Below are 13,683 nucleotides of genomic sequence, written 5' to 3'. Positions count from 1 at the left end.
TCGAAAGGGATTTTTCCAGTTCTTGTTCCTTATTGTACCTATTTACTATGCCTCCACACGGGACAGAGTTAGACACCAGGGTCGTTTTTTAACGTGGAGAAAAGGTACAAAAAATAAAAATTGTCTCAGTCGTGAAGGATTTCTCCTCTACCGAAAGAGAACAAGAAATAGAAGTGCAGCATCTGAAGAACAGATACTACACTTTGATCTTGTCCCGAAGATTGTAGCAAAATTTGAAAATTGAAATATTTAATTTCAAGTGAATCAAGTGGTATCTACTTAATTGTCATTTCACAGTAATGAAAATACTCTAAAATTATGAAAAACGATAAGGTAAAAAATTATTAATAAAAACAGTTTTCAAAATCTATTAACAAAAATTAACTTTTGTTAAATGGATCAAAGATTTTCAGTTTTCAGAAAAGATTTACCTCCCTTTTGTTACAATTAGAACTCTCCGGTTTCTTTTTTCTGCAAAACTCAATTTTTGCTAATTGTCTTTGAAAACCATTTTCTACCTTATCATTTTACTACCTTATCTACCGTATTGTTTTTTTTCGTAATTTTGGATATGTTTATTACTGTGACATGACAATTCAGTAGATATCATTGGTTTTACTTGAAATTCGATATTTCAATTTTCGAGTTTCATTACATTAACGGAAAAGAACCATTTTTCCTTGGTATATATCAGTAAGATTTCTGCTAAACAAAAAATAAAAGTCAAAAACAAACAATTTTATTCAAAATCATTCGAGATTTCTATTTCTGTTATGTTATAAGTTAGATGTGTTGATTTTTTTTTTTTTCCTTTTTTTTTCTATATTAACTAATTCCTTTGTTTCATTTCAGTTTTCTCTCTGGGAAGTCCCACTGGTCAATATGCTACCTTAGGTCGTCCATCATCGCTGCCAGTTTCTAAACAGGGTTACCAACGAAGCAGCAGTGATCCCGACCTGCCAGGTAGCACGCCTACCACACCTGATGGTGAAGTTGCAGGGATATTCTCATGTGAGTGGTCTACTTTTTTTTCATTATAACAAATACACCTCCCCTATAAATATTTATATACTTATATATCTATATAAATCAGTTTTATGTCTTCATTTTAAACGTTTGCTTTTTTATGCATATATGTTGATTTCCGAAGTCAAGTTGATAACTTAGAAATAATAACTTTTTTAAGTTAAGTAAAATATGCTTAATATGATATTTTAATTTGTCCAGATTTCGTACATATTATTATAGAGTCTTGATTTCTTAAATAAAAAAAAAAGTATTTGGGTGCCATCAGCTAGAATTGAAACCGAAACTATAGCATTCAAAGCTGGTGACGTTACCATTGTACCAACATGATACACATGGACTGATTAAAAATTAAAACTAAACTAAGATGAATGTAGAAAATGTTTGATAAATATTTTTCAATTTTGACCCCTCAAAAAATATTTTAACCAGCTAAAGACCCATAGAATAACGGTCTGTAAAAAAATCCAATTATTTGAGGTCCCTAGCGCCGCTCTGCGACTTTTCGTTTCGGAGTAGATACAGTTTGAAAATATGGAGGCGGACAGCAGACATATAGCCTTTTATATATTAGATTTTAGTGACACACATGGTGTTTTGTTGTATTATAGTGTTAACATTTAGAACTAAAATAAAGTGTTTGGGACCCTGCTGTTGTTGGTGGTGGTTGTTGTGTGAATTAGACTTGTGCTTTGAACCTCAAATTTATCTGGTTTGCACAAAATCTCAAATTTATCTGGTTTGCACAAAATCTGCATCAGCCATAACCATTCGTTATGTCTACAAGATGCAGGTTCTTATCCTCAGCAGTCAGAGCAGTAAAGCTCAGTGGTTGGACACAAAGTTGGAGAAAGTTTGACCTTGAACACACAAACCTGACAAGCAGCAAACTCTCACCCCCTTCAATATTGAGGTCCCTAGTTACTAGAAAGCCTTCTACTCTAATAGTTTCTTCCTTCAGCCTGCTAGACTTTGGAATTCCTTCCCTGTTTCTATTTCTCTGGTTGTACTAACCTGCAGAAGTTTGAATGTATAGTGAACAGACATCTCACTGCTCAACTCCTCACAGTTCCCTGTGATACACAATCCCAAATAGTAGCCCTTTATATTCCAAGTTGTAATATGCCTTGTGTGAAGTGAAAAATAGTAAAAAAAAAAATTTTTTTAAAAGCAGTGTTGTTGTTATTCTCACTCTATCAATTTGCGGTTTTGCACCTGAAACGTCCATGCTTGCCACATGCAGAGGCAAACAATGAATCCTTATGTCAACTCCATCTGGATTCTCACCAGAGCGTTGTTAGCAGAGTAGCTCAGACAATTTCACATTGTCACTGCTCCTTCTATGGTGACGAAGAGGACTATTGGTTCTAACTTAAGTTTCAACCTTAACAATAATAAAACATCTTGTTAAGAGAATGATATACAGCATTATTCCTGCACCTTTATTCATGCTTCGATTTCAGTCTAACAAAACAATTGTATTTAATCTTTTTGAGCTAGGATCAAAGTGTAGTATCTGTACTAATACTACACTTCATCTCTTCTGTTTTTGGTTAGTGAAACAAATCATTCTAGACTAAAGCAGTTTTTATTTTGGTTACAATCCAGACCATCTCTTTTTAGGAAGCTGGATTTTTCTTACATTAAAAACAGATCCTATATCCAACTCTGTTCTTGTTGGAAGGCAAGTCTAATCTTTTGCCGAGAAATTTGTTTTTCAAAATCTGGCTCAAGCAACAAATATACAGAAAATGTATAAATTGATGAATGTTTTTTTTTTTTTTTTAAATGAAAATTGCTCCAGACAAGGCATGAAGCCATCTGATGTAAGAAGCAAAAAAGAATAGAAAAATATTATTTCAAACTCAAAAATAACCAAGGATAAGTGTTAGATGGATAGATCTCAACTCAGAAAACAACAATTATTTCCCTTTTGTCGAAAACGTCACTCATGGAATGTGAGAACTAAAGGATAATATAAGGGAAACAAGAGTTATGAGAGTGCTGAAAGTAAACCCAAATTTCACTTTCTACTGTCCTATTTTTCTTATTTTCTTAGTTTTGTTCTTTCTGAATTTGATTTGCCATCTTTTGTCTATGTCCATTTGGCACAGATCTCAATAAATGGCTCAGGGGTGTTTATTGTATTTGCAAATTTATACTGATCTTCAACTTGCAAGAGCACTGACACTTTGTTTAAATAAAAACCGTAGTATTTTTTAAAAACTTTGTGTAGCTTGTTAGACTTTCAAATGAGTTAATCTTTGTCTTTACTTACAAAAGAAATAGAGAATTATTAGTTGCCCTGTAAATCAACAGATATTTGTATCTTTCAGTTGGGAAGGGTCTTCTGGATCGTACGAGTAGTATGCGAGGCACTGAGTATGGTACATCTACATTCCCCAAAGCCAGAGGCAAAAAGGTAAGACTTGTTTTTCTTGTCTTTGGATATATATTTCCTTTTCTAATAGAAGAGAATTATTTTTTTGTTTTTTTTTGTTCTGTTGCTGCCAAATCAGACTGTCTGACCAAAAATGTGCCAAACGTTCATGTTGTTTTTTTTTTTTGTTTTTTTTTGAAAACTCAATCATGTTCTGCAGAGTCTAAAACAAAAACAATTTTCCTCTAAAAAAAAATAACAATCAAACCAAATGCCATGAATAAATAGTTGATAATATATATAAAAACTTGAAATACAAAAACTTTTTCCAAAACTACTAGATTCTGTATTAAATAACCCTAAAATGGCTAATACATCGTAAAATGAAACAACTGAACCTAATTTTTTTGTTTACTTTGCAGCTTATCCACGAGGAACTTGCTATTCAGTGGGTGATGGCAAGTGGGTCAATCCGAGAAGCAACTCTTTCCAATGCTTGGTTTTTCTTGGAACTCATGGTAAGTTCATAATTATTATGTTTCTTTTAATCACCCACTAACTGCATTTTTTTTTTTATTAAAAAGCAGGACAGTGAGGAGAAAATGTTTTATTTCTTAATTAAATAAAACAAAACTCTTTATATTCTTTAACAAAAATCAAAATTGTATATTTTTGCTAGGCAGGAAAAATTATATAATTGTGGAAGAACTACACATAATACCTAGTTAAAGAAAATAAATTTTCAACTCTGAACTTCCTGCTTTGGTGCTTTCTCAACATAAATATATCTGACAAACCTGAGTATCAGCTAAATTTCACCCTCTCATCGTAGAGATCCCCAAATGCTAGAAGGCTATTAGCTTTTTTCCTCAAACTACTAGCTTTTTGAAATTTCCTCCTTGTTTCTCTGACTGCACTAACACTCGGAAATTTAAATGTGATGTGAACAGACATCTCGCTGCATAACTCCCCATTTAAGATACTCCGATAGATATGGCCTCTAATTCACAATTCCCCCTTTTGTTTCACTGGCAATATACCTTGTTTGGGGGAGAATTAAATTGAAATGAAAGAATTTTCAGGTTTGTATTACTGTACACATAGATTCGAAAAAGTTGTCAAAAAAACAAATATATAACAAATAAATGTTATCAAAGGAAAGATAAGTTACTTTTCTACCTAACTGGATATATTTTTCGTGTTTTTATTCAATGTAACATGTTTATTCAGCTCGAAAAGCATACAGTGTTTACCGATGTATTGGAAAATTCAAAATGGCGCCCGACACTCTCTTTAACACGGTAAGTTCAGGAAAAGATGTTATAAATAATAAACTAGACAAAATACTGTTAGAAATTCGCTCATTATATGTTACCGTGACATAAGTTGACATATATTCGTTGTTTTTTAATATTATTTTGTCTAGTTTATTATTTATAACACCTTTTCCCAAACTTACCGTGTTAAAGAGAGTGTTGGGCGCCATTTTGAATTTTCCAATACATCGGTAAACACTGCATGTTTTTCGAGCTGAATAAACATGTTACATTGAATAAAAACGAAAAAAATATATCCAGTTTAGTAGAAAAGTAACTTATCTTGCCTTTGATAATATTTATTTGTTATATATTTGTTTTTTGACAACTTTTTCGAATCTGTGTACAGTAATACAAACCCGAATTTTCAATGATATCAGTAATGTTTACCTATTCATTTATTTTTATTATCGCTCATGTTTGAATTCATGTTCTGAAACATAAATCATCAATTGGTTCTTCTATAACAAAATTTGAAAAATAAAAATATTGAATTTCAAGCAAAACCAATATTATCTACTGAATTGTCATGTTGCAGTAATGAAAATATCCAAAAATTATGATAAATGATAAGATAGAAAATTAATTAACAAAAACAGTTTTTGAAGGCAATCAGCGAAAATTAAGTTTTGCTAAGTTGGTCAAAGATTTTTAGTTTTCAGAAAATAATTACCTATGAGTTGAACTCTCCAGTTTCTTTTTTTTGGTAAAACTTAATTTTTGCTAATTGTCTTCAAAAACTGTTTCCATTAATAATTAATTTTCTACCTTATAGTTTTTCGTAATTTTTGGATATGTGACAATTGATACCATTGGTTTTACTTGAAATTCAATACCTTGATTTTTGAATTTGGTTTTAATACTGAAGAACCCATAAATCTATGCAAATAAGTCAATTAGTAGAACCACAGACTGAAGGTCCCAAAGTTTTGGTTTCAATTTCCTGTCATGACATCTGCTTTATTTGTTGGGAATTTATCATCTACTATTAATGTAATATTCTCTGTTTCTAAAAGTAGTTAAGATCTCTGATATTTTGAAATGCAACAAATCCAAAATGCATTACGTTAAAAAAAAAAATTGTGATTAATAGACAAAATCTCTATATGTATAAGATACATCAAAATAAAAACTTTCTGGCAAATTCAAAATTTTTTTTTTTTTTTTTTTTTAAATTTCATTTTCACCCAAACAAGGCACATTGCCACTTTGATGTAAGGGGCTTCTATCAGGGACATAAGCTACAGGGGTACTATGTGGGGAGTTGTGTAGCAAGATGTCGGTTCACATTACACTTGAACTTCTGCATGTCGGTACAATTGGGGAAGCAGGAACCCGGAAGGGAATTCCAAAGTCTAGCAGTTCTCGGGAAGAAACTACTGGAGTAGAAGGCTCTCTTATATCTAGGTAATTTAATTCAGTTTCAAATTTTTTAATGTATTTTGAGTGTTGCCTGCACTGAAGATTGAACCTTTAACCTCCAGAAGAGTGTAACTTTACAACTGAATTTTACCAAGTATTTTATCCACTGTGGCATAGTTGGTAAAAGAACATGGTAAAATTCAGTTGTAAAGTTACAAATATGAAGTTTTATCCATGAATAAAGAATATTTGTATGATGTGTTATATTAAAATGAAAACAACCCGTAAAATTAGAAAAATACTAAGTAGGGCTTCTGTATTGAACGAATGAATTGAAATATTGAATTTCATGTAAAACAAATAATATCTACGTAATTATCATGTCGCAAATAGTAACATTTAAAAAAATTAAGAAAAACGATAAGGTAAAAAAATAACTATTAATGAAAAAAGAAATTTGTGAAGTTTACTAAAAAAGAAACAAGTTGACAGAGGAGATAGTCTGTTACTTACATCATGTGATGAACGTAATTCAAAATGTCAGACAAATTTTATTCCTCATATAAACTTTATCGAATAATTATTTTTCTACGTTATTGTTTTTTATAATATTCGGATATGTTACTATTTGCAACATGACAATTACATAGGTAACATTTGTTTTACTTGAAATTCAATTTTCGAATTTTGTTTGGTCGATATAGAACCACCAAAAAAAAAAAAAAATTAAAATAGCAGATTTGGTTACTGGGTATCAAGGACATCCCCAGCTTGAGGGAAATAGGGAGGGCTTAACCCTTTTGGCCTCTGTGGTATATAAAATAGAAGGGTGTGAGAAAAGAAAATATGCGAACATCAAATACAGTAAGCAATGAAAATTCTTTCTGTAAACCCATTGTATAAATTTTTGCTCCATGCAAAGAATTGAGGGGTGAACATCTTATATTGATATTTATTTTGTAACTAACAGAGGCGCCCGGCCTTACCCGGTCATAAAATATGCTTAAATATAATATTTTAATTTATGCTGATTTCGTTCTCTATCGATTATTATTATATTGTACCCAATATATAGTAGTGATTTCAAAAGTAAAAACAAAAAATGAACTGGGTGCCAACAGCTAGAATTGAAACCAAAACTTATGAAAAATTTTTGCTAAAATTATTATTTACAAGATTCAAACAAGCAAGGATGCTTAAATGGTCCACAGAGTTTTATAATTATTAAGATATATGCCTTGGGTGCCATCAGCTAGAAACCAAAATATATAGCTCTCCAGCCTTTATATATATATATATATATATCCACCCGCCCACGCACACTCACCCTTACATACATATATGCATATGCGTACACAAAGTCAAGATTGAAGCAAGCAAAGATGTCTGAATGGTCCACAGTTTTATAATTATCAAGATTCTCTTTTGTTTCAGGTGAAAGGAATGGCTGAACATCTTGCAAAGACTGACAAACTTAATGCCCCACGATCGATGAGATTTAGTGATCATTTTTTGGAAGATGTTTGTCAGCTGGTGCGAAACCTCATTAAGGATATAGTTGACCGGTTTATGAAGGTAAGCAAACATTTGTTTGTAACACTATCATTGAGTGGAGAACTCTCTGGTTGCTTTGGAAGGCTTCAGATAATTTTGATTCTTTTATTTTGCTACATTCCTCTTGGTGGTAGCCTTCAAACGAGCCATCACTGACTATTTTAATTTCACTTTCATGCTTTTGGGACTAAATGCCCTAATATAGAAATTAAGGCCCACACTCCCAAAAATGATGCAATATTGGTGTTTTGAATTTTACTGCATTCCTCTTGGCAACAGCTTTTAAATGAGATGACCTCTTTATTTTAATCCAAACCTGAAATATTGCAGTTAACATCTGTGATGGGGGAGAGGGCAAATGCCCACATATAGAAATTTGAGTCCAGACAACTAAATAATTAGGCAAGTTTCATTTTTTTTTTTTTTTTTTCATTGACTATAGCTTTAAGATGCACACTCATCCAACGTTATAGCCTAATTTTATGTTGATTTTCCAAAATCATTGAAAAATGGTGGGATCATTCTACCGCTCCAGAAAGTATTTTAGTTTTGACGCAATCCTCTACATGTACAGGAGTCAAAATACATCCCAAGATGGAATAGTGTTTCCACATCTGAGGAGAAGTTTCTGAGAGTATCCTTTCCTATCTTGACAGTATACAAAACCGTCTTTGAAATTTAGTGAGCGAGAACCTTTTTGCCTCCCTACTTCTTTCTCACAGAAGAGACTTGCGAGTGTATCTTTATTCTATCAGTACTTTTATGGTAGGTGCTCGACTGAGCTCCAATCTATGGTCCTTCTTGATAAAAACGTTTGTAACAAATACTTGTCTAGCTACAACAGCTGTCAACAATTTCCCTCACTTTCTATCTGTGCCTAAAACTAAATGTAAATTCCATGAGCAGAGTTTCTTTCCTAGAACTCTCCGTCTGTGTAACAAAATACTATGTTGTTTCTTCCTGGACGACTATAACATGGATGCTTTCAAGTCTAATATAAATAAGTTCTTGCTGAGCTGTCTTCTTAAATAATTAAGCTCTACCCAATTCCACCATGAATGATTATCATGGTGCTGTCTCACGGTCGACCTAACATTTATTTACCTTTATCCTAGAGTGGCCTCGATAAGTGGTGACCCATAAATTAAAAAACAAAACAACATTTTTTTTCAAATTACTAAAAAGTGTACTTTGGGCCCACCATGTATAGTAAGCAATTATTTTATGAGTATTTAACAGATTTTAAACCCTATCTTTCTTGACACAACTGTGTATGCATTTGAATTGATCGGAAATCTGCTGAAACATTTCTGGAAAGTGGAAAAAAGATGCATTTTTTTAAAAAATACTAATGACTCCCTACAAGACCAAAAGCCACTTCAGGATAATGTTAACAAATATTTGTTGAGCTGTCTGTGATTAAATGCCTTAAGAAATTGGTACAAACCTGTTTTTATGCAGCCTGTAGTGTTTGTTGGCAGACAAAAAGAAAAGAAAAAAAATGACTGCGGCTGCTTTCCTTTATATGCTTGTGATCTTGCCACCTGTTATGCAAATTAAATGCTTGCAGTTTTGGATAAAAAGCCTGATGAAGTAGCAAGTTTTGACAGCAGTGTCGGATGTTGGAGTAATGAGTTTTAACAGTAGTGTCAAATTTAACCCCTAGAAATTGTTACTTGGAAAGTGCAGAATAGTTAACTCTTGACTATTTAACATCACTGTCCTTTTTAATAATAAAATTTTCTTTCTTTCATCCATCATTTCCAATCCTCTCATAATACTATTCATGACTAACAATCTATTGCTTTTACAAGTGGTTGAAATGAGTGTTAAATAAAACAATCCCACATTTTTTTTTATACTAATGAGTCATCACCTATCAAGACCAACATCCATTCAAGGGTTAATGAGATCATCAGTTGGGTAATGAACAATAATACGAGAAGATTGAAAACTAATAAAATGAACAAAATTTGATTACATAATGGCTTGACAATATGGTTGTTGACATTAGACTTGGAGACCACTATGTTATAGTTTATTTTATAGGGAAACAGTCTTGGGGCAATGCATTCTACAGATATGAAGTTCTTGGAAGGAAACTCTGTTCATGGAAATTCTGGTTGTTTTAGGTACAAAGAAGAAAAGAAACTACTTTGTAGAGATATATAATGTTTGTATTAAAAAAATATGCCATTTTCATTTTTTTTTTTAATAAATTTTTACTTTGTTCACCCCAAACAAGGCATATTGATATTAAAATATATAATTTAGTTATTGTGATTAGGGGCCAAATTTATTAGGAGCATTCTAAGCAAAGAGTTGCTTAGCAAGATATTTATTCACATTACATTTGAATTTCTGAAAATTGGTAAACGGCGTAGGGAGGCAATTCCAAAGTCAAAGCAGTTTAAAGAAAGAAACTAGTAAAGTAGAATTATTTTCGGCGTCTGAGAACCTCTACAGTAAAGTAAGATTTTGCTGCTAAGCATGTTGATCGTGAGTATTTTGTATTGTTTAAGGGGATGCACTAAGGTCATCGGAGCACATTCTGTGGAAGTACTTGTAAAACAAACACAGGGATGCCACATTGCGGTGATGGGACAGGCTGAATCTTAGTAGACAGTGCGGGTTTTTAGGTTAGAGATTATTTTTGCATCCTGTGTAAGACAGAGAGACTGGTGAGTGGTGCACCTACCCAGATGTATCAACAATGTCTCATGACTTTGACAGTATGGTTGTTGATTATTTTAAAATGTTAGGATTTTAAGAGGAAGCGTTTTTTTTTTTTTGTAACATAAAATAAACAGTGGTCCTTTTTATGCTTGTCATTTTTAATATTAATCTTTCTGATTACAGGATCAAGTTTTAATTCGAACACTAAATACAAGTTTAGCTTTCTTTCTATATGATATCCTCTCATTGATGGATCGTGGAGTTGTGTTCGTCCTCATCAATGAATATTGCAGAGCTGTAAGTTGTTTTCTTTGCCTTCTTTTTATCATTTTATTAAAGTATTACAGTCGCATGAACACTAACGTTGCTATCATTTCATTTTTTATCGCTTTATTTTTTTTATTTAACTATCAATGGCGCTTTGTTACATTTGAACAACTTATTACTTGATTTGACTTGTATTTTGACTAAGAACAAAACATATCTGTTCTGGTACTGGACATTTATCTCCTTGGTCAGTGGGTCCTGGATATGACCTTAAACTATATCTGATGGTCAGGCCCCATCTTGCGGGCTCTGGGGAGTGTGGAGCCACTCTTTAATTGCCATTGCTCCCAGGTCCACTCTGACCCGGAGTGGTAGTACCTGTTTGGGTCCCAACTATGGGTTAAATAGAAACTGACTTGCAAAAAACAAATATATTCTATTAAAAATTTTTTCTTCAAAATCACCGGATTCGACATTAAATAACCTGAAAAGGGTTGATATGCCGTAAAACAAAAACAACCAACCAACCAATCAACCTTGGTCAGTGAAAGAAATTCTTCTAGACTGAAGCAATCTGATTTTTCTCTGGAATCCCCTCTATATTAAAAAACAAAGAAAATTGTGAAAATAATATTCCAACGTGATGGAGAAAGGAAAAAGGAGCAAACCAAAATTACATGTTTATCAACATTTCATTTGTATTTCAAGGCTTCCTCAGGATGATTGATTTGAAGAAATAAAATACCAGTACAATATTTAAAAATATACTTTTGTTTGTAATGTGAAATGGATGTCTTTGTTCTATTTGTGAACAAATTTAAAGTGAGTGCGAATATTTATTTTTTTTTTTTAAACAACATATACCCTTTAGAAATTTTAAGATATGATGCAATTTCTATTCTTTTTTGGAATCATTAGAAATTCAAAATGTTGGATGTGGAAATTAAATGGAATGAATGTTTTTTATTGACTGATTTTTTTTATTTTATAATCAGTATTTCCTGTGGTATAACTAAGTTAACCTGTATCTAAATTTAAGTTCTGTTTTTTTTTTTAATATAAGACATGATAGAACACTCTTATCGCTCTTGGGATTTGTACACAATTGTTAATTTTTGTTGTATATTTTTTAATAATGTCATTTTTTTTATATTTTATCTAAAAAAAAAAAACACTTCACAATAGAAATACTGAAGAACAAGAAAAGTGAAGGAACTGATTTGCCTTGTCACTGTTTTTGGTAGCACTATGCTAGAAATTAGGAAGTATGTAAGCTGACAATAACTGAGATTTCTGCTTCTTTGCTTGTTAAATATAATTAAACAATATGGCTGACTTTGAGTAATTATTAAACATTTTCTTTTTCTTAACATGACGGTTGTTTTATACTTTATTTTTATTCAGATGGCCAATCAGATTGCTATGCTGCCGGATGCAACTATTTTGATGATGCTGCGGTTGGATTTCTTGCGTATCCTTTGCAGCCACGAGCATTATTTTGCTCTGAATTTGCCGTTTGGGACACCATTGACTCCATCAGCACCTTGCAGCCCATCACCTAGCGTGGCTAGCACCAATTCCCAAATGTCTTATGCATCTACCAACACACTTACAGACAAAGGGATTTTCTTTGACCTTACCACGGAATTTCGACAACAACATTTCCTTGCTGGACTTGTACTTTCTGACCTTTCTGCAGCTTTTGATACTCAGTAGGTTTCTTTTTTTTTATCTTTTTTTTTTCCTTTTTTTTTTTTTTATTTCTTAGAAAAAATCTTTATAATAAAAGCCAAGAATACATTTGAGTAAATTTGGGCCTAAATCAAAAAAAGTTGATAAAAAAAAACTGTTTTTTAATTTGCCTTGAAGTTTTATAATACTGTATTGTGATAACAACTATTTTGTGTACGTTATAAACGTGCCATCTCTACTTCTCTAAGAGTGAAAAAAAAAAAAAGAAGCTCTATATCAAGATTAAATAATTTTTATTTGTAATCTTTGACATATATCATTTGAAGGTTAGTACTTAATAAAATAGATTTTTCACTATTGGAGCTTGGTGCTACCAGATCAGGCTGTCTGAAGATATTGGCTTCCTGAGATGAAATGCATTGATGCTTCTCGTTTTTCTGCTTCCTTTTGCAAAACTTAATTATGTTCTGCAAAACCAAAAACAAAATCAACAACCCGCCTTTTCCTTCTTCCCATTTCCCCTTTCTATCTCTCCGACTTCCTGACTGGCTTCCTAACTTAAAATGTACCAAACATTAATACTGTAATCCTTTTCCCTCTCCCATTGCAAAACTTATTCATGTTCTGCAGAGCAGGGAACAAAAACGATAAAATCCACTGTAAAACAACCAAACCAAACATTACAAACTAGCTATTGAAGATACATAAAACTTGAAGAATAAAAACTTTCTACAAAATAATTGGATGCAAGATGAATACTATTTTCAAAATGACTGGATTCAGCATTAAATAACTTGAAAAGTGTTGATATGCTGTAAAATAGACACAACCGAACCAAGCCTAATCACTATTGGAGCCATCTATATGAATGATTACAGTATTACTTTTGGTAAGTCGTATATATAAAATCTCTTTGGACTATTTTCGTTTTCAATATCATTTATAGTTATATTATTATATTGTGAAATGGAGTGAAACGAAGACTAAAAGTAGATCAGGATCAAATATTCTACTCGGTTTTGTCCAGGATCAATAATTGTTAAATTACAATATTACTTTTGCTAAGTGGTATACATTAAATCTCTTTGGACTATTGCCTTTATCAACATCTATTATCTTCATATTATTGTGACATATGGGGGAGGACTAGAAATTAGAAATTGACTAGTACCATTTTATCATTATTATTAAACACATCAAAATAAGAGAGCGGGATATGATATGCAGTTGAAAAAGGGAGGATTGGGGAGAGGGAGGAGGAAACAGGAAGAGAGAAAATTTGAGATGCCGAGAGAGATGGAAGTTTTAATAAAATGTTGCACACACATTTTACTTCTATTTTGTTTTTTTTATGGGCTTGAACAATGTTGGATAGCCCTGCTAGTCTGTTATATAAAGGGTAGTTGTGTC

At 32.1% G+C, this 13,683-nt stretch overlaps 1 protein-coding gene across 4 annotated transcripts in view; it reads left to right on the top strand.

Moving 5' to 3' along the window:
* Positions 1-13,683, top strand: part of LOC145296754 (dedicator of cytokinesis protein 7-like) — a 250,331-nt gene that overhangs the window by 100,057 nt on the left and 136,591 nt on the right. For all 4 annotated transcript variants that reach the window (XM_080142795.1, XM_080142793.1, XM_080142792.1 and 1 more), the window contains exons 22-27: positions 853-1,011; positions 3,363-3,448; positions 3,829-3,924; positions 7,519-7,659; positions 10,498-10,611; positions 11,986-12,293. In XM_080142795.1, coding sequence (XP_079998921.1) covers positions 853-1,011; positions 3,363-3,448; positions 3,829-3,924; positions 7,519-7,659; positions 10,498-10,611; positions 11,986-12,293 — 904 coding nt within the window. The remainder of the gene's footprint in view (positions 1-852; positions 1,012-3,362; positions 3,449-3,828; positions 3,925-7,518; positions 7,660-10,497; positions 10,612-11,985; positions 12,294-13,683) is intronic.

The sequence above is a fragment of the Euprymna scolopes genome, chromosome 17 (genome assembly GCF_053919585.1).
Source record: "Euprymna scolopes isolate OS-2025 chromosome 17, ASM5391958v1, whole genome shotgun sequence".
In the NCBI taxonomy this organism is placed as follows: Eukaryota; Metazoa; Mollusca; class Cephalopoda; order Sepiida; family Sepiolidae; genus Euprymna; species Euprymna scolopes.
The sequence above is the reverse complement of the archived record's forward strand: the minus strand, read 5'-3'. Positions and strand labels throughout refer to the sequence as shown.